Source organism: Trachurus trachurus (assembly GCF_905171665.1).
Source record: "Trachurus trachurus genome assembly, chromosome: 17".
Classification (NCBI taxonomy): Eukaryota; Metazoa; Chordata; class Actinopteri; order Carangiformes; family Carangidae; genus Trachurus; species Trachurus trachurus.
This window is the reverse complement of record NC_139900.1, coordinates 12,440,093-12,461,841: the sequence shown is the minus strand read 5'-3', so window position 1 is coordinate 12,461,841 and position 21,749 is coordinate 12,440,093. Positions and strand designations below refer to the sequence as shown.

The window sequence follows — 21,749 nt, the reverse complement described above, 5'->3', positions numbered from 1 at the left end:
GCATACTGTGTTTGTCTTCTCAGTGGTATATATCAGAGTAAGTTATTTGCAGTAGGCATCCTGATGTTATATGTCTCGGAGCAGAGCAGTGCCATCAATCCAGGCTAAGCAGGAGAAATCTGCTGTTACCACAGAGGCTTCACCTGAGTTATAATAATAATAATAATAATAGTAAACTTAATTTATACAGCCTTTCATGCATGAAATGTAGCTCAATGTCGCTCTACAAGAAGGGGTGTTAAATCAAGACAGCAGATACTTAGAGACCGGACATAACACGGCAATAAAATGCTGAAAAAATCCAAACAGATAGGATCATGGACAGATTATGGCTACGGGCCAGTCGCCCTCCCCGAGTCTGAGTCCATCAGCTTGATGTATCCGTCTCCTGCCGAGCATCAGTTTACGGTGACAGATCGAGGTGGTGTTGCATGTCGCATCGAGGTCAATTTCTGCAGTGCCGATCTGGCATCGACTGGAGAGGTGCTCGGCTCTAATAGGCCAACTAACGATTCGGGGCTTGTAATTATGCCTCAGCAGCTGCTGTGAGTCACAGCCACCGCTTTAAGACACTGCCTGCTACCGCTACATATAGGTAAGATAAGGTTTATTTAGTGCAAGCGTTTAGTAGATCAGACTGATTTAAAAATGTATCTGTGCAGCAGAAGTTCTTTTTTCATCTCTGCAGACACACTCTTAGTTCTTAGAGGTGGTTTGGCATGTGTGTGCTGATGCAAGCTGAAGTGACAGATGTGATAACACACTTGTCTCGTGCTTTATTTAGCATGCTGTTGTCATCGTGTCATGTATCGTTCACGGTGACGAGGCTGTGATGCGATTTTCCTCAGGGCTCCAGAGGAGAGACTGGTGAGAAGGGAGAAACCGGCCCACCAGGAGCTGCTGGACCCCCCGGTGGTCGTGGACCCTCTGGAGATGATGGTCCCAAGGGTAACCCTGTACGTCAACTCCACTGAGACACACAAAGACACACACATACACACATACAGTACATACATAAATACACACAGACAGGCAGCTATGACTGATGCAATATTAGATATGCCAGAGCTGCTGTTGACACACTGTCAAGAATATGAGTCAAGATGAGTCTCTGAGTGTCTCGATCTGTCTGCAGGGTCCTGTCGGCTTCCCTGGAGACCCTGGTCCCCCTGGTGAGCCTGGTGCTGCTGTAAGTTCAACATTTATCCCTGAATATAAGTAACATTAGAAACAAAGTGAAAACAACAGTTATGTCTTTATTTCTCTCATTTTTGTGTTACAGTCTAGATTTGCATTTTGTGTAGGAGGATTTTTGTTTTTGTTTTTGTTTTAGCAACTTTTTTTATTATTTGTGTGAGAAGAAATACTTCCAGACTTTTGTTGAATTGAATCCAATGTTTGACTCAGTTGTGTGTTTCCTTTAGGGTGTTGACGGTTTAGCAGGAGACAAAGGAGATGACGGAGAGGCCGGTCAACCTGTAAGTCCCACATAATCTGAAATTGTAAAATGTTGCCAAGTGAACATGCTGAAAATATGAGCTCAGTGGTTTGTCTTGAATAATTTGAATTAATAGATGCTACTCAATTAATTCTGTGTTTTCCTCAAAATGCAAAAATAAAGAAAAGACTGTGTGAGAAAAGGAGATTAAAACTCTATTAGTCAAATCATATTTTAAATTCAGTGCTACTTGAATGTATAATACTAACAGTGAAGCAAACGTAGCAACAGTGTGGTGGTGCAGTCTGCAGAAGAGCCTAATTGAGTCTGTTATGTGAAATCGCTTTGTACAAATGAGGCGATATCTCATTATATAGCAAAACTCTTCAGTTTTTGTGAAGTGTTGTGTCTATTCAACTTTAGGGCCCTGCGGGTCCATCTGGTGAAGCTGGAGTACCAGGACCTCCTGGCAAAAGGGTGAGTACATCTCCAAAATGATGAATGAGATGATACTTCTGTTCAGCTCTTTGGATCTTCTCTATTTTTAGACTTGTGCTGCTGTTAAGGGCTCCAATCTATTAGCCACTGTATTTCTGACCATATGTGTAGATATGACTGAATTGATAGTCTTTGCTCTTGATGGGAAATTATGTCCATTAGTTAAACTGACATCAGTCTGTAAGAGAATAATGACACAGTGTGAGTTTGACTGGCAGTAATGTGAAAGCAGTAATACCGCTGCTGCTCCTGCTAATGTCGGGAAATTATCTTGTCACTTGAGTTTCTGGCACTCTGTGACCTTTCTCTCACATCAGACTTGAAATGAGATTATTTCATTTCACGAGCATAGCATTTTTACGATGCCTTCCATTTACAGTATTTTTTTTATTTATTTTTTTTACAGTTGGCAATAAAGCATGTCATTAATGTACTGAATAAAAGGCTGGTATAATATGTTATAGAGTAAGAGCAGAGAGATTGATATTCAAACTGATTTTGTTCTGTTTTGTGTACTTCAGCAAAGACGATGCTCTGTGAATTCTGACTTATTCTCCAGGGCATCGCCATCAACCGGCTTTGCTACTATCTCTACATATTAATACAAACACTGTCCACAGAACATAGACAAGACAATACATCTCCTCTAAGTCAGAGAAGCAGAGGTTTAATAAACAGTGTTTTGTGTAGTAGTGGGAAGTAACCAAGTCATGCATTCTACTAAGTTCATATTTGTACTTTCTATTTACTTTACTTCTACCCACTTTGGTGCATATTAGAGGGGAAAATAGCATTTTACACCTCTTCATTCTCTTATTTTTAAAGCTGTAAGTATTGTTAAAGCTGTGACACTTACTTTTTGGATTATTATTTTACTTTGACCATAGCGTGCCGTGGGCTTTATACAAATATATGATTTTAAATTATTAAATTAAAATACACTGTTATCTGAGGATTAAATCAGTGGTTGAGGCCCCTCACTCCGCACTGTTTCAAGTGTCTGTGAGTTATTACCAGTTTCACTACAGAGACCTTCTCCCAATAAAGTCCTAAGAAGGTTTTCTTTCATAATAATTGTTTAACAAGGTCAGAAAAATCTAAAAGCAAAGAAAAGCATGTAGCATAACTTTGTTTTTCTGCTTTTCCACTTAAGCGTGACCCCTCGGTTAAAAACCACTGAGCTGAACTCCTTAGTGTTATCACTACTGTTTTCTAGTTAAGTGTTAAAACTGCCTCCTACAAAAATAACTACTTATATACCACTTATGCATCAATATTAACAGTCTAATGTCATCTATAATAAATATAACACTCACAGAGACCATCTTTGTTGCACAAGTAGTTTGACTTTTGATATTTTAAGTAGTTATATTAAACACTAATACTTACTGTAGTGTTTATACATGTTACTTTGCTTTTAAGGAGGGTTTGAGTGCAAGACTTTTATAATGTAATACAATGATACTAGTGGGCACCGGAGGAGGTGCGGCAAGCCTAGAGCTGAGCAGGAAGAACACCTACCTGTATCAACTAAATGTACTTGTTCTTCTCCTACCCCTGTGAAGGTAAACATTGATCTTCACAGTTTTGCTCACCGTACAGAATTAAACATGTGACAGTACAGTATCATCCCAAGCTTGTCATTTGACCACGCGGTCTGTGTGATGATAGAGTCCTGCAGGTTTATCTGATATAAAAGGTTTAAAAATATATCTCTCTTTTTGTTGATGTTGGCCTCACAGCCGAAAGCGGTCTTTGTCCAGCACTTGCTACTCTTGTTTGCATGCGTTCGATGCAACTCTGTGGCTTCATTTGAAATGCAGGCTCGGACGCTTGATTGTACATTTTAAATTCGCCGGTAAGCACTTTTTGGCCCAGAATTTGTATTCCGAGTGTTAGCGTCCAGGTGATAGAGGCTGGAGAACAAATTAGACCCCAGTTCCATGTCCATATTAATGGACTTTGCGATATGATTTTTCATCCCTCACCATTAATGCTGGGTTAGCCTCTTTCCCAATATCTCTTCGAAAATTGACTCAGGTTCGGTGCTCATTGATGCGTGCGGCCGCTTGACTACATTAGCGCACATGCACGCACGGGTGCACACAAGCATGCCTGCGTACGCACACATTCAACTAACACACACATCCTCTAATGCACATACACAGTTGCCAGGGCTCATAACCTACATTGAAGACTGGTGGCTTTTGTTTGGTCTGTTTGATTATGGTTTCTAATGGCAAATGACAGCCCACTTACAAGGTTTTGACCGCGGGCTGTTTGCTGGAAATGCTGATGTGCTTTTAGCTCAGTGTGTTTGAAATGTAGGGCAATTTCTTCGCACTGATGTTGCGTGGCCCCGAATAACCTTCCCTCTTTAAAGAGACTCAAGGTGAGAGATGGTTCAGCTAGACAGTTAGTGTGTAACATGACACTACCGCTTGCCAGCAAATGTGGGAGACAAATTCCCCTTGGAGAGAATAACAACCTGTTTTAAGTTCCTTTTTTTTATGCACAAATTTCTAACTGCATGTGGTTTTTCCTTTTAGGGACCTGTTGGACGAACGGGTCAAGAGGGCAGACAAGGAGAAAAGGGATCCAAGGTAAGACGGTCACCGGTGTGGAGGTTTATAAATTACAGTATCAGGGATGTACTTTTGATTCTTGCTCATATCAGGATAAATATGCAAAAACAAAGGAGGAGCTACGATTGATATTTTTGTAATGACAGCATATCAAATGCATCCAGTGCTTTACAGGAAGTTTTAGCTTCGCTATCGCTGCTTTCATAGCTTTATTTGTATCCACACCAGGCAGCTGTTTTCAGTAAAGGAGCTCTAAGAACCCACTATACACGACCTCCTCAGCAGAAAACTGTAGACACAGTTAGCAACAGTTAGCTTGTAGTGTAAACACAGTGAAGCCAGCTGTTTCCCTAATAAGCAGTTGGTGGCGGAGACCCAAAATGGAGCTAAAAGAGTGTAAATATGTGTTTGAGGGGTTCATCAAGTCTAGTGTCCAAAATTTAAAAAGCTGTTTTCAAGTTGCTCAAATTGGAAAGCTCACACCCTAACATTCATACTACTGTACCAAGGATAATTGACCCTCGATAGAATCAATCACACTTAATCAGATTAGGTTTAGTCTGCCATTTGATCCCAGGGTTTTGACAGTTTGGACACAACTAGAGAACATGAAAATCGCTCTCTTATTTTAGAGGTCTATTTTTCTCACCATTAATAATTTTTCATGACAAGAACAATGTAATTCAGTATTATGAAGAGGCAAAAATGATAAATTGGTACACATCTAATTATTAAGTTTGTTGCTTGCTTGCTTGCTTGCATAATTTTGGAGGCAGTGCACAGCAGGTTGGCTGAACAGGACAAACAGGCAGCTTACAATTTTATTCACTTCAGTGATGAATAAATGAATAAAATATTACATTTGTTTAAATTGAGCTTTTCCATCGCTATTTTCCCAACAATCAGTATTGAAATTGATTTATTTCCAAGGGGGTTTTAAGAGCTTACAAAACTATTTTCAAAAAAAAGTTAAACTGAAAAATATTTTAATTGCTTTACATTCATTAGTATCTACATTACAACACTGAACACTCAGTAGTGGTTTGATTTCACAAGTGGGCATTAAGTTGCTTATAAAAGTTCTAACTTCTTTCTTTCCCTTCATGAAATCCTCTGCCTGAAGGTGTTATAAAATACACATAAACATACAATAAAACATAATGAAAAGTCTGTGAGGACAGATGTGTGGTTGATAATGTGAAGAGGAAGAGCCCATTCAAACATTTTCCTCCGCATGCGCTCAGGTGTATAGTTATTGACGAATTTGTCTCACAGAAGCAGCAGTTGGGTTTCTGGAGGCGAGCCGCAGGTTTGATTACTTTGTTAAAATCCATAAGATGCGAGCGTCTTTGTAAGACCTAAAGAAATTGTTTGTCTCCAAGTCGGGTGAAAAAGAAATGCACAGACAGAAAACCTGACAAACGCCTGATGTGGCCTCGCTCCTTTCTTCTGTTCTTTGTCATCCTGCACGTCTTTATGTCTCCTCCTCACAAGCGCACGCTGTCGGACAGACGCGCACATGCATGAGGTGCACGTTCTTTCCACACTGAGGTAAAGGATTAGAGCTGATTTGATGGAGACGAGACAAAGCCTGCTTGGTGATCCTTGAGTGTCAACTCCAGGCCTAATTGGTTGTCAGAAGAATTTAATCCCCCTCCCCTCCTCCTCCTCCTCCTGTCATCCCAGTCGATATGACATCTTTGAAACTTCAATACATGAAAACTTGCTGTTCCCGCTCAAAGACAATAGACCAGCTCTGGTAACATTTGATCTGTGTGGATGATACAAATCCCCGAATCCTCCCAGTCTGACGCTTTGAGGGGGGAAAACGTTGTAGAATATTGAACAATGTGACTTTCAGATGTGACTTTGCTTTAATTATCAAGTTGGATGAAAGTGTTGCTGTCATATTTGACTTTTTAGCATGAAAAGGAAATCATTGCTAATGTGATTTATTTTTTCAACAGGGAGAGGCTGGAGCAGAGGGACCGGTTGGAAAAACCGGACCTGTGGGACCTCAGGGTCCCTCTGGAAAGGCTGGCGCTGAGGGTCTACGTGGAATCCCCGGCCCTGTTGTGAGTAGAATTTGGTGCTATTAGTTGAGTGATAGATACAGTATATAAAGATAATACTGTTCTACTACTATCAGCACATTATGAGCACTATTAGTCCTCATGATATTTGCCGAATACTGTAATAATGTATTCCTTTTTTTTCAGGGTGAGCAAGGTCTCCCTGGTGCCTCTGGTCAAGACGGCCCTCCTGGACCTCTGGTAGGATTTCCTTCCACCTTCATAATAAAAAAACCTAATCTGCAGCATTGACCCATTATATAAACTTTGACTGTATATGGATACAGCATGACCACTCGTCTGTGCCTTGTAAAAGAAATGTCTGTGTGTTGCATGCTCTTTTGTATTGCATTGTTTATAGTAGGTGTTTGAGTAGCACTGCAGAGTGGTCACCATGAATGCAGAGCTCTGGCCGTGACTGTTAAATGTTGTGAATTCATATCACTGTGATTTATGCTTGACAAACTGATTCTGTCCCTCCACAGGGACCCCCTGGACTTCCTGGTATGAAAGGTGACTCTGGATCCAAGGGAGAAAAGGCAAGACGTTATTATGATGCTAATCTCAAATTGCTTTACTGTGTATTTCTCATATCTCCTTATGCGCCTTATCTGAAGCCTCCAAAGTAAGCAAACATCTCGGCCTGTTGCCTCTCTATCTCATTGTTCGCTCTCGCCCGGCGAGATGATGAAAAGCTCGGCTCTGTGAGGAGTTTTCACACCGTGATTTAATGCAGGGAATGAATATGTATAAGTTCAATAATACCATCTTTGTAATGGTCATTGGTCTGATGCCAGCATGCAGTAGTCAGAAACAGATGGTCATAACTCTGGCCAGCAGCAGGTGCCGAGACAGACCACCATTGTTAAAAATGACGACCACAGTAAACACACTAATTATTTATAGGCAGAAATAAGACAGTGCTGATGTGGTTTGTCTGGACTTTGTGCATAAAGATGCAGGTGAATTAGCATATTTGTTTCACTTTCTTTTGAGAAAAAAACTGTCTTTATTTCTGCTTGTGATAAATGAGCAGAAATTAAACTTTAGTAGATATGAAATTACTTTATGTCAAATGGATAATTAGTACATATATTGCTTTGGTGGCTGAATGTATTCCAATGATCTCTTTGTCTCACTTTTTGTTCTTTATCTTCCTCTCTTCAGGGTCATCCAGGTCTAATCGGTCTGATCGGACCCCCTGGCGAGTTCGGAGAGAAGGGAGATAGAGGTTTGCCTGGGCCTCAAGGCACTGGAGGTGGCAAGGGTGATGCTGTAAGTCAATCTCTGTTTCAGGCAGACTGTGGTTTCTTAAAATAATGCATGGTCCCACTTGTCTCCACAGGAATGTGAGTCGCATAAATGTATATGCAAAGTGTGACTCCTGGAGTTGGAGGAAAGAGAAGCCCACCAATGCTAAAACATTCATAGTCATGGAAATCTGTAGGGCTGGGTTTATCTCCATTCATTTTAAACATATAGAATAAATATTACTGTATTGCGATTAATTTAAATACAAGTCGAGATAATGAGTTATCTTGTAATGCTTGAAGAGATTTGTCATAATGTGATATATAATAATAATAATAATAATAATAATAATGGAATTTGTATCACTTGTTACTTACATTTGTATTTATATAAGATCTCCATTCGCTGCACCCCCACTAATGTCATCTGTTATCTGCTCTAAGGGTCTTACTGGTAACCAAGGTCCTCTCGGCCCCCCGGGTCCTCCTGGTATTTCTGTAAGTTCAACTTCCACACAGATTTTTGCACTCGGTCCCATCATGGCTCTTGTTAATCCATCCATCTATGCTGCTTTGTCAACAGGGCGCTCAGGGACAGAAGGGATCCAAGGGATCAAGTGTAAGTCCTGTTTCCATCCTCTCCATGTGTTTGGATGCATGAGAATCTGGCAATGTGTGTTTGTTTGGTCATTTTTGTAATTATGGGAACTGTGGCTTGTGTTTTTGTCAGGGTTCAGCTGGTCAGAAGGGAGACCCTGGATTGATTGGACCACCTGGAGCCCCTGTAAGTCACATGCTCATTCTTCTTAAATTGGACCGGGACTATGGAGAATTCTCTAAAAAACATTGCGTTTGGAAAGTGTTGTACTCATTAGAGCTGAGATAATTGGAAAATTAGTTGATTAGGAAATCACCAGAAAATAAATCAGCAGCTATTTTATGCATTTTGCTCTATCATTGTAAATTGAATATCTCTGGATTTGGACAGAATAACCCATCTAAACAAGCCAATTTTCTCCACTATTTTTTTTTCTTTTTCTTTTTCTGACCAAATAATTCATTGATTAATTGAGAAAATAATTGGCAGATTAATTAATCATTAAGATAATTGTTGTAGTAATGATCATTGTAGGCTCTTTCTGTTCTGAGACACTTATTAACACTTGCCTGTTTTTTTTACCGTGTTGCCTCAGGGTCCACCTGGTGACGTCATCCAGCCGCTGCCCATCCAGCAGGTCAACAGAAAGACCAGGCGGCAGGCTGATATGCAGGGAGACGAGGCAATGGCCGACTACGGCGTTGACGGCGTGGGTATGGAGGGAATGGAGGACGTCTTTGGTTCCCTCAACAACCTCAAACAAGACATTGAGCGCATGAAGTTCCCCATGGGTACCCAGGACAATCCCGCCAGGACCTGCAACGACCTGCACCTCAGCCAGCCTGAGTTCCCAGATGGTAAGATGGAGACGTCTTGTAACGGCGGAGACAGACTGCCAAACTGTCCATCTGCCAAAATTCAGAGAGACAGGGAGAGAGAGGGAGAGAGGAGCTGATAAAAATGTTCATATACTCATCTGAGTCACCTTCATCTCTCATGAGCTCACAGCAATTAAGCTTTGAAAGCAGCAGCGAGTGATGTTGCAGTACGTTTTTGTGCCCAGGGCTTTGCCTCTCAGGCTAGACACAAGCTGCCCTGTCAAAATATTCAATTTACTATGATGTAAGATGAGGAGAAGAAGCCAGTGCTTACATTTCAAAACCCATAACCATCAAATATTTGCTCAGAAAATGACCTAAGAAATTATCCAATTATCAAAACAGTCGGTGATTAATTATGTTTCACTCAGCTAAGCAGCTGTTAACCAAAGATAATCTGTCGTAAGAATAAATAACATTTTAAACTTCCCTGTCGACGTCGTTCTGGGTGAAAACCAGAGGCGTCTCATCGGGGATGATGTGAACATTAAGAAGCAGCGGTAGTCTCAGCTGTGTGCAGAAGGCCAACGCTGTGTTTCACACCGCACCGCCTCCTCTGTGTCTCAAACTGTGTCTCTCTCTCTCAGGTGAATACTGGATTGATCCAAACCAGGGCTGCATAGGAGACGCCATCAAAGTGTTCTGTAATTTCACAGCAGGCGGAGAAACGTGCATCCACCCAGATAAGAAATCCACAGGGGTAAGTCCCCGCCACTGTTAACACTTTGATAAATACAGTACCAGCCTTGAGTCGAATGGTATTGTATTAAAATAAACTTGAATCTGTCATGTTTTTGATTTGTGATCTCTCACTGTGACTGAATTCTCTGAAGGTGTTTAAAGGCACAGTTCAGTGTTTGTCATTAATCACCAGTTGTTTGTTTGTTGCTCATTGTAGGTTAGAATATCCAACTGGCCCAAGGAGTCTCCAGGTTCATGGTTCAGCGAATTTAAACGCGGCAAAATCGTGAGTCAACTCCTGCAACCTCTTCTTTTTTTTCAACCTTTTCTTTTTTGTCTATTACCCCCCAGGAGACAGTCACATCCATTTCAGAAGCTTTTCTATTTTGCTGCCTTGTCACTTTGTCTCATTTACAGTAACTCTCTCCCACCAATCTCTCCTCCTCTCTACCCCGACTTCCTCTGTCATGCATCTTTGTGCCTCAACTGTTTCATTCTCTCTTTTCTTAATTTCCTCTTCCCTTCACTCCAACCTTTCTCACACTCGTACCTCACTACATCCTCTTGATTACACATTCTTTCTGTGTTTCTTTTTCTCCTCTCTCCCTTCCTGCTTCATTTTTCTCTCCGTGTGTCCCCAGTTGAACTACGTTGACATGGGAGAAAACACCATCAACATGGTGCAGATGACCTTCCTGAAGCTGCTCAGCTCCTCTGCAAGGCAGAACTTCACCTATATTTGCCATCAGTCCGTGGCCTGGTACGACGCCAAGGCTGACAACTACGACAAGGCGCTGCGCTTCCTGGGCTCCAATGATGAGGAGATGTCTTACGACAATAATCCCTTCATCAAGCCACTGACGGATGGCTGCTCGGTAAACACTCATTTTCTAACTTTCACGTTAGCAATTAAACTTTTTGCTATAGCCCATGAAATCCTATTAATCCTCACAAATATGTAGACTGTTGTCAGAAAATGTCATACGACGATGTTTGTACAGCTACAGGCCTGACGACTCAAGGGATCAAAAGTAGAGTCTGACTTTGGATGGGCCTTTTTTCTTTTTTTTTCTTTTTTGCTTTTGGCAGGTCCGCTTTGATTTACAGTATTTAATAGTTTGTAATTACTGTGGAGAGTAGAGCTGATATGATTAGATGATTAACCAGATGGCCAATCAGCAGAAAATTAATCTGCAACTTTTCCAGCTTCTCTAATGTGAATATTTGCTGAAGTTTTATAATGTTACATCTGATTTCTTTTAATCTTAGACTCTTGTGTAACCTAAGAGTTTGGGAAAGTAATGGGCAGGTTTTTTTATTGTATGACATTTTATGTGTCAAGTGAAATACCTACAGTACAGTATAGATTCAGGTTTTGTTAATATGATAACAGTTGGGGCTTTTTTCTCACATTTAGACAAGAGACAAATAAAGGGTTAGACGACTTTTAAATTAACTGCTTGGTTTGTAAAATGTTAGGAAATAGTGTCATCACAGCTTTCCAGAGTTCAGGGTGACATCTTCAAATGTCAAAAGAATTTGACATTAATATGACACATCAAACCATGTTATTAGATCCCTGCTTCTTGAAGACAAACATAAGGAACTGTATGCTACCTCCACCATCCATCCATTATCTGTACCTGCTCTTTCAAGGTCATTGGGCTGGATCATTTTTCTTCCTAGCATAAAGTATTAAAGAACTCTATGATTTTCTGCTTTTCTGTTGTTACACAAGTCTTTATAGAACATGCTCCCTAAACATTGTTAAAAAAAAAAACATACTTGGACCACTTTATTAAATACCTGCGCTCTCATTTCCCCTTTGTGTTTGCAGCTGAAGCAGGGCTATTCAAAGTCTGTGATGGAGATCAACACTCCCCGCATCGACCAGTTGCCCATCATTGACGTCATGCTGAATGACTTTGGGGACTCCAACCAGAGGTTTGGCTTCGAGGTCGGCCCCGTCTGTTTCCTCGGCTAGACACGCCCCTACTCCCCGCTGAAGGACAGGGTCAGAGGGTACATATTAACACCCACACGCTGAGATCCGACAACCTTTACCTTCTCTCCCTGCCAAGCAAAAAAAAAAACCCTGTGTTTTTCTTTTGTTGCCAAGAAGATCCACTCAAGCCAGGAGGAGAAGAGTGTGCCCCCAGGCCCTGTCATGGAAGCGCTGACCAGGGGAATCTACTCCTCGCCCTTGTAGGGCCAGAATCACATGACTTTAACGTAGTAATGGGAGTGACATCAGGAAAAGGACATTTGATGCCGTGGCGGACAGTGGCGCACTTTCAGCAACAGAGAGAGGATCCACTCACCCCAAGCCCCATCCTCCCTCGTCCTTCCCCTCCCACCAAGCCTCCCTCTCTGGATGCTCCAGGTGCTGCTCTGAATACAACCACAGTGGTGCTTTTGTGCAGAATCACAAAACACTCAAGGTGCTACAAAAAGTGCTTTTTGATAAAAACTGTAATTATTATTATTATTTTGTACAATATTGTTCCTTTCCGAATCCACTCTAAAAACGTGCATGTGCCCCAGCTCTTAAAGTTTAAGTAAATATTCGGTTAACTATATAAGATAAATAAATCCTATAAATACATTTGATGTGTGCTAAGGACAAATTTGATGAGATATATTATGTCTTTGAAAACATTTATGACATAATTTGACAAAAGCTCCAATTTGTAAGTATAAAATAATCATTTTGTAAATAATATAACTTTCATTATTTGACTTTTATGAGACAAACAAACCTGGATTATGACTCTTAAACTCAAAAAGCATTTTGTTTTTTCTTCATGTCATACCAGCGCGTATGCCCATTAGGAAATTAAGCCATAATAAGATGAGATAGTAATATAAATATTGTAAGAAAGGGCTTATTTTCCAGACAGACTTTATTCACCCAGATGTTATACCTCAGTATTTGGCTCCTCGACCATGTTTAACATTATATGTGGTGGCTAATTTACAAAGAGATAAGATTTATGTGTAGTTAAATTTGTCCAGTTGTTTTTTTTTGTTTTGTTTTTAATTCACAAAAAGAAAAAAACCTGTTGATTTTCTTCTTTGTAACGATGAACAAAATGTCTTCATGTGCCTTGAATCAAAAAATATTAAAACTGGATTCTGAAAAGTGTCGGGTTGAATGTCTGTATTGTTGGCTATGGGTGCAAAACTGAAAATTACTCTTTTTTGTGTGTGATTCTGCGCTGCCTTATACATATTACCATCCTTCGCCATGATAATTTAAGATCAGGAGGATTAGTGGTTCCAAGTGTTTGGGTTCATGTCATTGAATCTGCCGAGCCCAGGCACTGTGATCTCCTCCACTTTCTTTCTCTGACTCAGATTTGACTTTGATCAAGATCTGTTTGCATCTCCACCTCCTTAGCTTTCAGCTATGATAGCATAGACTCCAGAGCCGCTTTCCAACCTGTGTAATTACAGTATGTTTACAACCTATGTACAACTGAAATAAATGTTTGGTGCTTTGCCAAATGCACATTGCAATGGTTTGCATTCACTTGCAGATTTATCTTAACAGTGGGGGAGTTACAGTAATTAGAACCAGCGTGTTAAGGGTGAGGAGTGGTCGTACAACGCATGTATCCTGAAATCTTCTGTGGCCTCACTGCATGACAGCAACACTCCTTTTGCTTCCTAATTGTGCTACTGGCTTCAGTCAAACCACTCGTCAGACAAACTGACTCCACACTGCTACCCTCCACTCAGAAAAAATGCCATTTTCCAGGCCAATTATCCAAATTATCCAACATTGTTGATATTCTGTTAAGGATTTTGAGAGGCTACAGTCAAGAACTCTCTGTGCCACCTCTCTGTGAACAACCCTGCCAACACTTAGCTCCAATTCAAAGCAAAAGAGCCACCAAATCTCTCACTTTCTCTGAGACATCCTGCACTAACACCAGAGACGGCATGTGTACATTTCGTGATGTTTTATGTGATTTCTTGATTCCCATTCCTTGAAGGAAGTGTAATTTACAACATAATCCACATAATAACAGCCCACAGTGTTTTTGTCTGTGCTACGAAAGAGTCTGCATATGCAAATTCAGTGATTATGTTTTCTTCCCATTTCAGTTTGGTATTATATCAGTATGAGGAGGAACGAATAACATTTATGATAGTGAAGCATGCAAACCATCAGATTTGAGCAAATATGAGACAGAAAAGTAAATATGAACTCTAGTATGTTCCTTGTGCATGTTTTCCTATGGCAATGGTGAAAGCTCTGATAAATATGAAGGGTTTTATTTTTGAGAGTCATGTGAACAGTTTAGATCACAATAAAGAGGCAAATTTTAAAATTATCTCAACATTAAAAACTTTGTATGCAGCAGGCAAATACTCAAAGTGAACCACAGACTAAATTTCTTTCATTTTTACCAATTATATTTCCAGCTGCAGTAAAATTGGTCTTTGAAAACTCTTTTTACATTTCTCTGACAAACAATGACAAAAATAAGACACAAAATCACTGTCTACAGTTTGTCACTCAGAACTCATCTCTCTAATAATGCCAAATACGAGTAACATATAATTACAGACTTCAGACACTAGAAGCAGCAGCATTAAATATGTATGCCATAAAGTTGTGAAACAGCCATAAACACAGTGTACATAATGACATTTTAAGCCGTTTTATCCGTACATGTCTTCAAAAAAAACAAACATTTTCTGTGCTCTGTGGTTTGTAGGTTTATCTCATCTTGCTGGAATTTCACTTTTTAATAAATCTTTGATAAAACAACAAGTCTTGGGTGTAGATGAGACACACTGAGACAGTTTAATATCTTGCATTTGGCATCTCAGCATTAAAAAACATAGAAATCTCTATTTATCTTCTGCAGTAATTACTGTGCTCTCATAATAAAAGATATCATTTCATCTGTCTAGTCTGCCAGGTCTCAGCAATTCTTTAAACCTATTCAGAAGAAACGGTGGCTCTCGGTGAGGTCTGTTTAGTTTTTGTCAGTCGAATTCCAAAACTGTTTTCATTCAGCTTTATGAATCATTAAATCTGTTTGCAGCAGTCTCTGTGTACTTCTTGAAACCTGCATGCTGTTGTCCCGTTCGGTCAGGGGAAAGCACATATGGTGATGAGTAATCACAACGTCTGTGTGCCTGACAACTTTGCTTGGGCTCATGGCCACTTTTGCCAGTCATCATTATTTTTCTTGTTAAATTAATACAGGGCCACCTGTTTTTCATCTCTGAAGGCAGAAGATGAAACAGAACATGTTTTGCTGTTGGGTTCAAAATTGGTTGCAGAATCCAAACAGTGAAAGGAAAACAAGGCTGCAGTCACAGGAGGATGTTTGCTGCTTGCTGACAGTCGACCCATCCACTCCAAACCGGTCTGCAGATTGACCAGCTACTAGTCAAAGTCGATCTGCTGGGACGACTACTTGGTCAACATGACAAAGAAACTCTGTTATAAGTCCAGGGGCTGCCAAGTCACATCTGAAGAGTGGCAGTTTCCAGAGAAGAGGAGAGGGTTTTTTTTCTTTCTTTTTTTTGTCTATTCAGTGGAAGAGTTAAACTCTCCCATCACTATTCTTACACATTTTCTCTACCCATTTAATCCTTTCCAGGGTCATGGAGGGTTGGACCATATCACAATGTGAATTAAGCCAGATGACTAGAAAATACTGTGGGAACTTTCCATTCTGTCTGAGGACTAACATGAAGAGACAATCACATTTACGGCAATGGACAATTCAAGTCTGTGATATTGGAGGATACTATGAGGATACTACAAAAGAGCCCCCACTACACAAAGACAAACAAAACACACTTTGATTGTTTTATTATCGTTTATGCTTTTATCTCCCAAAAATGTATTAAACATTTTCTATTCTCTTCTTTATTATCTAGACATGAGTTTCACGGGGGTCTCTCTCTTTCACAGGCTCCTACAATGACAACATTATTTTTGGACTGTAGGCTAGTGCAAATGTATTAGATGTTAGTTTTGGCAGGTTTTCTGTCATTAAATATCAACTTCAAAATAGCTAATTACCACGTTAAAACCAATATCTTAAATGTACAAATATAATGATACCTTCATTCATATGATCATATCATATAAGCTTTTACAGTCTATGAAGCTAGCCTATTCTCAAAGTGATATTGTCCAAAGATACTCATCAAAGATACTTAACCGGCTTTGTCCGGACCTAACCATCTATACAACATAGGGAGAGTGCACAATTCATTATGTTTGCTAGTTAATTAGCAGCATGGCACCTAATTATGACAGTTATCTAAATTTAGTTTAACAGTAACCATGGGCTTTTTCCATGTACCTGTCTTTGGTCTGCTACAGCGTTTGGTTGTTGGTTTATTCTCCTGCCTAAAGTCGTATCTCACCGGCAGCAGGTGGTGGTATAATCTGTTCCCATAACAACGCACTACGGCCGGCGTCGGCCATGTTGGTTTTTGTAACGTAACGACCTCTAGCAGGGCTAGCTGGTTAGCATGCTAACTTAAGTTGGAGCTCCTGAAATCACTGCGTTTCTTCTAGATTGGTAAGTAGAGGCGGATTTATTTATTTCCTTTTGGCTGGAGCTGTCCCTGGAAATGTGTCAGTGTTAACTGTAAATTTAAAAGAGACCTAAGAGAAATAGGCAGTGTAACTGTTAGCAGTCAAGTAGTTGTTTAGTGTTGTTAGCAGCTTGACAAGTTAAGCTAAGAAGCATCAAAGTAGAGTTATACAATATTATTTTGTTGTTGTTGTCTCCAGATAAAGAAGAGACTAGCTGGATGACAGCAGCTAGGCTATGAGTTAACTGAGCTAAAAAACAAACAAACAAACATACCCAACATTTTATCTCATACACACAACATAGAATAGGCTATTTTTTATTGAGAATCTGTCTTTTTCTTTTGTTCTGTGAACCCTCACAGATTACAGAAATTGCCACCCTTTTACCCTCTTGCTGATCTATGATGCCAATTGGTGTGATATAATTACATTTCTGTGCTTGTGATTTTTTTTGTTTGTTTGTTTTAATGAACCACACCGTGAGTAGCATGTCAATATTGACAAAAGTTTAAACAAAGTTTTCTTAATGCTGTTGCTACATTGCTTTGCACAAGCTTTCAATTAGTTACCAGCAAACAGATGGGTCTTAAGAAAGATTAGTTCCATCAGTTGTATTTTGTGCTCCATCTGTGTAAGCATCATGTAAAAAAGAAAAATGCAAAAACAACAACATTGTTGGCTGACATACATTGGTCATGAGCCAGGACCAGAATGAGAGACATATTTTCTGTTTGGAAACATAACATGACAGTCAGACTGAGGGAGAACAGGGGGTGTCCTTATCTCAAATTGTCTCGTTTTGATAGTCTAACTTGTAGCCTAATATTGATCCTCTATGGATTTGCACTGGATTGATTGTTGAAAATACAGGACAAAATGTGTCCCGGGTCCGTGTACACGGACCGTCCCACACTGCCTTTCTCTTTTTTTTCACTGATAAAAACCTTAGATATTTGAATTATATATTGTCCGCCCTAGTCTGGTCACCTTACAAAAAAATCTGGTTGTTGCAGCAGTGATAATATCAGTGATTAATGATAGTTGCCCTTTCATTATGTGTGTCCATGGGCAGTTAAATCTAACTTTCACAGACAATTTGCAGCTTAAGTTAATTTTGTTTGAGTAGTCCAAAGTTACAAATCACACACTATAGCTTTAAGTAATTTAGATGTACAACCTACAGAAGCCACAGTCCTCATAGTGATACTTAAACAGTACAAGTCTGAGTTGAGGCAAACTGTGGACAGCTAACTAACATCAAGCTGTTTTTACCCAGGCATTTACAGTACACTTCAACTTCTTCAGCAAAACTGCAAGCAGGAAACTGGGCTGTTATGCTGAAAAGATAATGGGTGTAAAACTTCGTAATTGAGGCAAAAGAACAAAGAGTGTTCTTCTTCATGGATAAAGGAAGATAAAGATGACTTGTTTAAAATAACCGATGTACTTTTCAGCTTTTTGGAGAGGAACATGAGAAACGGCTCGTATTGACTGCTGTCTCTTTTGTAGCAAGATAATTGCTTGTTATCTCAGTTTTCTTTTTACAAAATTCCTACAGACACAATAAAGCTGCTGTGTTTACAGCATTAACATTTTCAGTCGTTTGTTGATTTTTTTCACCCCACCTCTTCTGTAAATACATTTTTGAAGCAATGTTTAAAGTCTATTTGAACTGCAAAAAGATACCCCAGGCTCATCATCATATGTCATAACCAATTTGAACTGGAATCAGCCACAAAGTAAGCACAAGCCACGGTTATAGCTGGAGAGAAATTAATCAGGAATGCAGGTCATGGCTTACAAAAACCCTTTGTTCAAGTGCGCCAAGAAACTTCTGTCTCCTCCTGTCAAAGACACTCCTTGAGTTCAAGTATTCCCTGTTCAAACAGTTTCACTGGGAAACGCTCCAAAAGTACTGTGCCTCGTTGCCCAACCCATCACTTCATCCTAACCTGCTGCTGACTGCTGATCTAGAGAGGCCATGGGGACAGCCCTCATCCTCAGGTCTCCAGTTTGTACTCGCTGCCCAGAAAAAAATAAAAGCTTGATCACCCCAGCCAGATCTCTGAAACAATATCTATCCCTGCTGGGTTTTTTTCCTCCAATGTTTAAACAAACGCAAAAAGAAACTCAAAAAAAAAAAAGGGTTATGATTGGCATAAAGTAGATGGCGTCCCACCAGGATGAAGGTGACTCCTACAGTCAAGGACACGCTCTGGCTCTGGCTGCAGTCTGTGAATGGCCTCTAGGGGAAGGTCTGAATGGCAATCCGAGTGCAGTAGCCATAGCTGCAGGCCTAATTAACTCCAGAGCTGTTTAGATTCAGCCATGTGAGAGATAAGATAAATCTTTGGAGGATCTGCCCAGAGGTTTCCAAAACTGTGAGGTTCGCCTCATGGAGTCAGGTGAGGCAGAGGGCAGAGACATGAGGTAAAAAGGTACAGTGTTGTAGCGTAGGTTATTGTATTTCTGCTATTGATTTCCCCAGCTTATCAACAGGTTCAGCGGTTTAAGCTGCTGAAGGATGTGACACGCTGCTCACAGAGACAGTTTAAGATACTTAACACCCCTTACTGCCCAATAGGCCTCAATATCTGTGCTTCTCCGAGTCATAACAGTCAAATTTCAACACAGAAACATAATACTGTAGCCTACATTTATCTTCTTGGATTTGTATCCATCATCAATCAAATAATTTGTTGGATTAAGAGATTTGGAACTATAGCATGATAAGATCTAAAACTAGTAAGACTCTTTGTCAATACAATGTTTTTATAAACTGGGTCATCTCATTGTTATGGACTATGTAACCTCACTACTCCCCAAATGGCTGTGTCACTTCTTTAAATGCTGATTAAAGTATTCATAATTAACAATGGGGGGCATTGGTAAAAATAAATTAAATACAGGACAAACAATGTTAGCTTGATGCAGTTATAAAAAACAAACATATTTCCAGTCTTCCAACAGTAAGAGTCTCAAGCTTTATGCTCACACAAAAGTAAGCCAGTCATCTCAACGGAAGTGAAACAGCTTGAGCTCCAAAGATGAATAAACAGCCGAGTGTCTTATACTCCGGCACAAACTGTGAACCCTATTTGTATGCATCGTGGGTGCTCCACACAGTGTTTAATACCTCATCTCATTTTTTAAACACTGATAAAAACATTGTTTCATACATATGAGAGTATAATGGCTTTGGCCTAAGAGGAACATTAAAATTACAGAAAGCTTAGGGTCATTTGTTTCAATAAAATGACGGATCAGATTTGTTATTTTCCAGGTCTTTTTAGAAATCAAGACACATTCAGCTCATTCAAAATAGAGCATTTTTTTCCCGCTTACCTCACATTGGTGTTATCTAGCCATGCAGTAGGTTTGTCTGTTTTGTTTGTGAAGGTTTTGAGAGATTTCAGTCTGAGATGTCTGCTTGCACCCAAATACAGTGGAGGTGAAGGGTATTTTTGTTTGAGGCAACCACAGCATTGAAAAATGTCATTTAAACTTTTTGCAATCTCCATCTTTCTAGACACGGTAGCCCCCTTATCCTCAGACCTCGCTGTAAAATAGTTTTCATACAGATATATATCTTTTGTGTACAGCTCCAACCAAAACAGCAAATGCATGATGTATAAAAGCTTATTTCCGCCAGGAAAAGAAATAAAAATGTAGAAGAATGAATTTTCATGTCCATGACAAGAAGGGGTTAAATGTCAAAAACAGCTAAATAAAAAAACTTGTAAGTATTAGATATAAAGTCAGAATTTTGACTTTTTAAGCAGCTGTAACCAGTTTTTTATTTACTCAGTGTTATCACCTAAACGTGCCACTCACCTTGACTTTATGGAGCGTTGTACCAAGCGTTTATCTCATTATTTCACTGTCCAATGTGTTTTCAGCTGCAAAAGAAATACAGATCCAGATATATACTGTATATAGCTGGTGAAGGGAATAAAGAGTCAAGATATTTCTTTCAGGAGTTGGTAGGGACCAAAAACAGAGCTAAAAGAGTTGGATGTACATTTTCCAGGTGGCTAAAACATCACTCCAAATCAAGTACGACAGTGTTTCGTAACAGTTGTTTCAGGCTGACGTTAAACTGATGAGATTGTGTGACATTTGTGAATAAACTCACTGGTTTTCTTGTTTGGTTTGATGACATTTAGGGTGTATTTAAGACTTGACTTATTTGGAGCAGTTGTTTCTGAAACAGGGAGCGTTTCTCGGCCAGATGTAAACTCAGCAATCGCGCCTCGATGCGGGATAAAACAAGCGAGCCGAGATCGCCAAGAAGGGGCGGTTTCAGCTTACTTCCATTCGAGCCCTGGAGCAGTTCGTTTGCAGTGAGAATATAATCGACCCAGCAACCAACACAAACAAAACAAACCAACCACGCTGCTGATGTGAACACAGCAGTCTTTTTGTTTTTCCTGGGTTAACTGCTCGTCCTTCTGGGTAAGATTTCTGACCAATGAGAGAACAGTTGGCTCAAAAGAAGATGGTTTTAGCCCCTGAACCGGAACAAAGGAAACAAGCCACAGTTCTGAAAACATCCTTAACGTCCCATTCATTCATTTAAACAAGTGTTATCAAACAAGAAGATGTAAAAGCTTGAATAAGTCACAACTAGTATATTTAATGTGAAAATGCCTTGAGCTTCTGTTAATTTCAGACCTTAACCAACAGCTCATTAAAAAAAATGTAGACTTTATGATGAGGGAACTTATGTGCTAAGACGATAACAAATTTCTGGGTTGGTAAGGACTCGTTCCTGCAGCACTGTATTGATCCGCTGAACTAAACAATAGAGGCAGATGAATCATTGACAGGGAGTGACCGTGTCTTACATTGTTTAAGACAGATATGAATGTAAAGTGAATGTCGATGTGACTGCATCATTAAAATGAAATAAGATTTAATTGGCCGAGACAAAATTGGAGCTCTGATTGGCTGGACCCCTTTCAACACCTGGCAAATGACCAACTGAAGCTTTAGCTGCTGATTGTTGATATCCAGTAAGTTCAGTATCATTGATATTTGGTTTGGTATTTTGTAATGTACTTTTTTTTTTTTTCATATCTCCAAACTTTTCTGGGCACAGGTGGCTTCTATAGGCTACAGACCACTTTAATTGAGCTAGACAACATTTTTCTTTTTCCTTTTTTAAGTTGG

General features: G+C 39.8%; 1 protein-coding gene across 1 annotated transcript in view; it reads left to right on the top strand.

Annotated features, from left to right (window-relative positions):
- The window catches only part of LOC311001009 (collagen alpha-1(XI) chain-like), an 86,753-nt gene extending 73,279 nt beyond the window's left edge, over window positions 1–13,474 (top strand). Inside the window, exons 51-67 of the mRNA XM_083991954.1 lie at window positions 849–956; window positions 1,136–1,189; window positions 1,425–1,478; window positions 1,862–1,915; window positions 4,486–4,539; window positions 6,489–6,596; window positions 6,741–6,794; window positions 7,079–7,132; window positions 7,761–7,868; window positions 8,288–8,341; window positions 8,427–8,462; window positions 8,574–8,627; window positions 9,037–9,298; window positions 9,907–10,019; window positions 10,218–10,286; window positions 10,642–10,875; window positions 11,838–13,474. Coding sequence (XP_083848080.1) covers window positions 849–956; window positions 1,136–1,189; window positions 1,425–1,478; window positions 1,862–1,915; window positions 4,486–4,539; window positions 6,489–6,596; window positions 6,741–6,794; window positions 7,079–7,132; window positions 7,761–7,868; window positions 8,288–8,341; window positions 8,427–8,462; window positions 8,574–8,627; window positions 9,037–9,298; window positions 9,907–10,019; window positions 10,218–10,286; window positions 10,642–10,875; window positions 11,838–11,984 — 1,617 coding nt within the window. The 3' untranslated portion in view covers window positions 11,985–13,474. The remainder of the gene's footprint in view (window positions 1–848; window positions 957–1,135; window positions 1,190–1,424; window positions 1,479–1,861; window positions 1,916–4,485; window positions 4,540–6,488; window positions 6,597–6,740; window positions 6,795–7,078; window positions 7,133–7,760; window positions 7,869–8,287; window positions 8,342–8,426; window positions 8,463–8,573; window positions 8,628–9,036; window positions 9,299–9,906; window positions 10,020–10,217; window positions 10,287–10,641; window positions 10,876–11,837) is intronic.
- The last annotated feature ends 8,275 nt before the right edge of the window (window positions 13,475–21,749 follow it).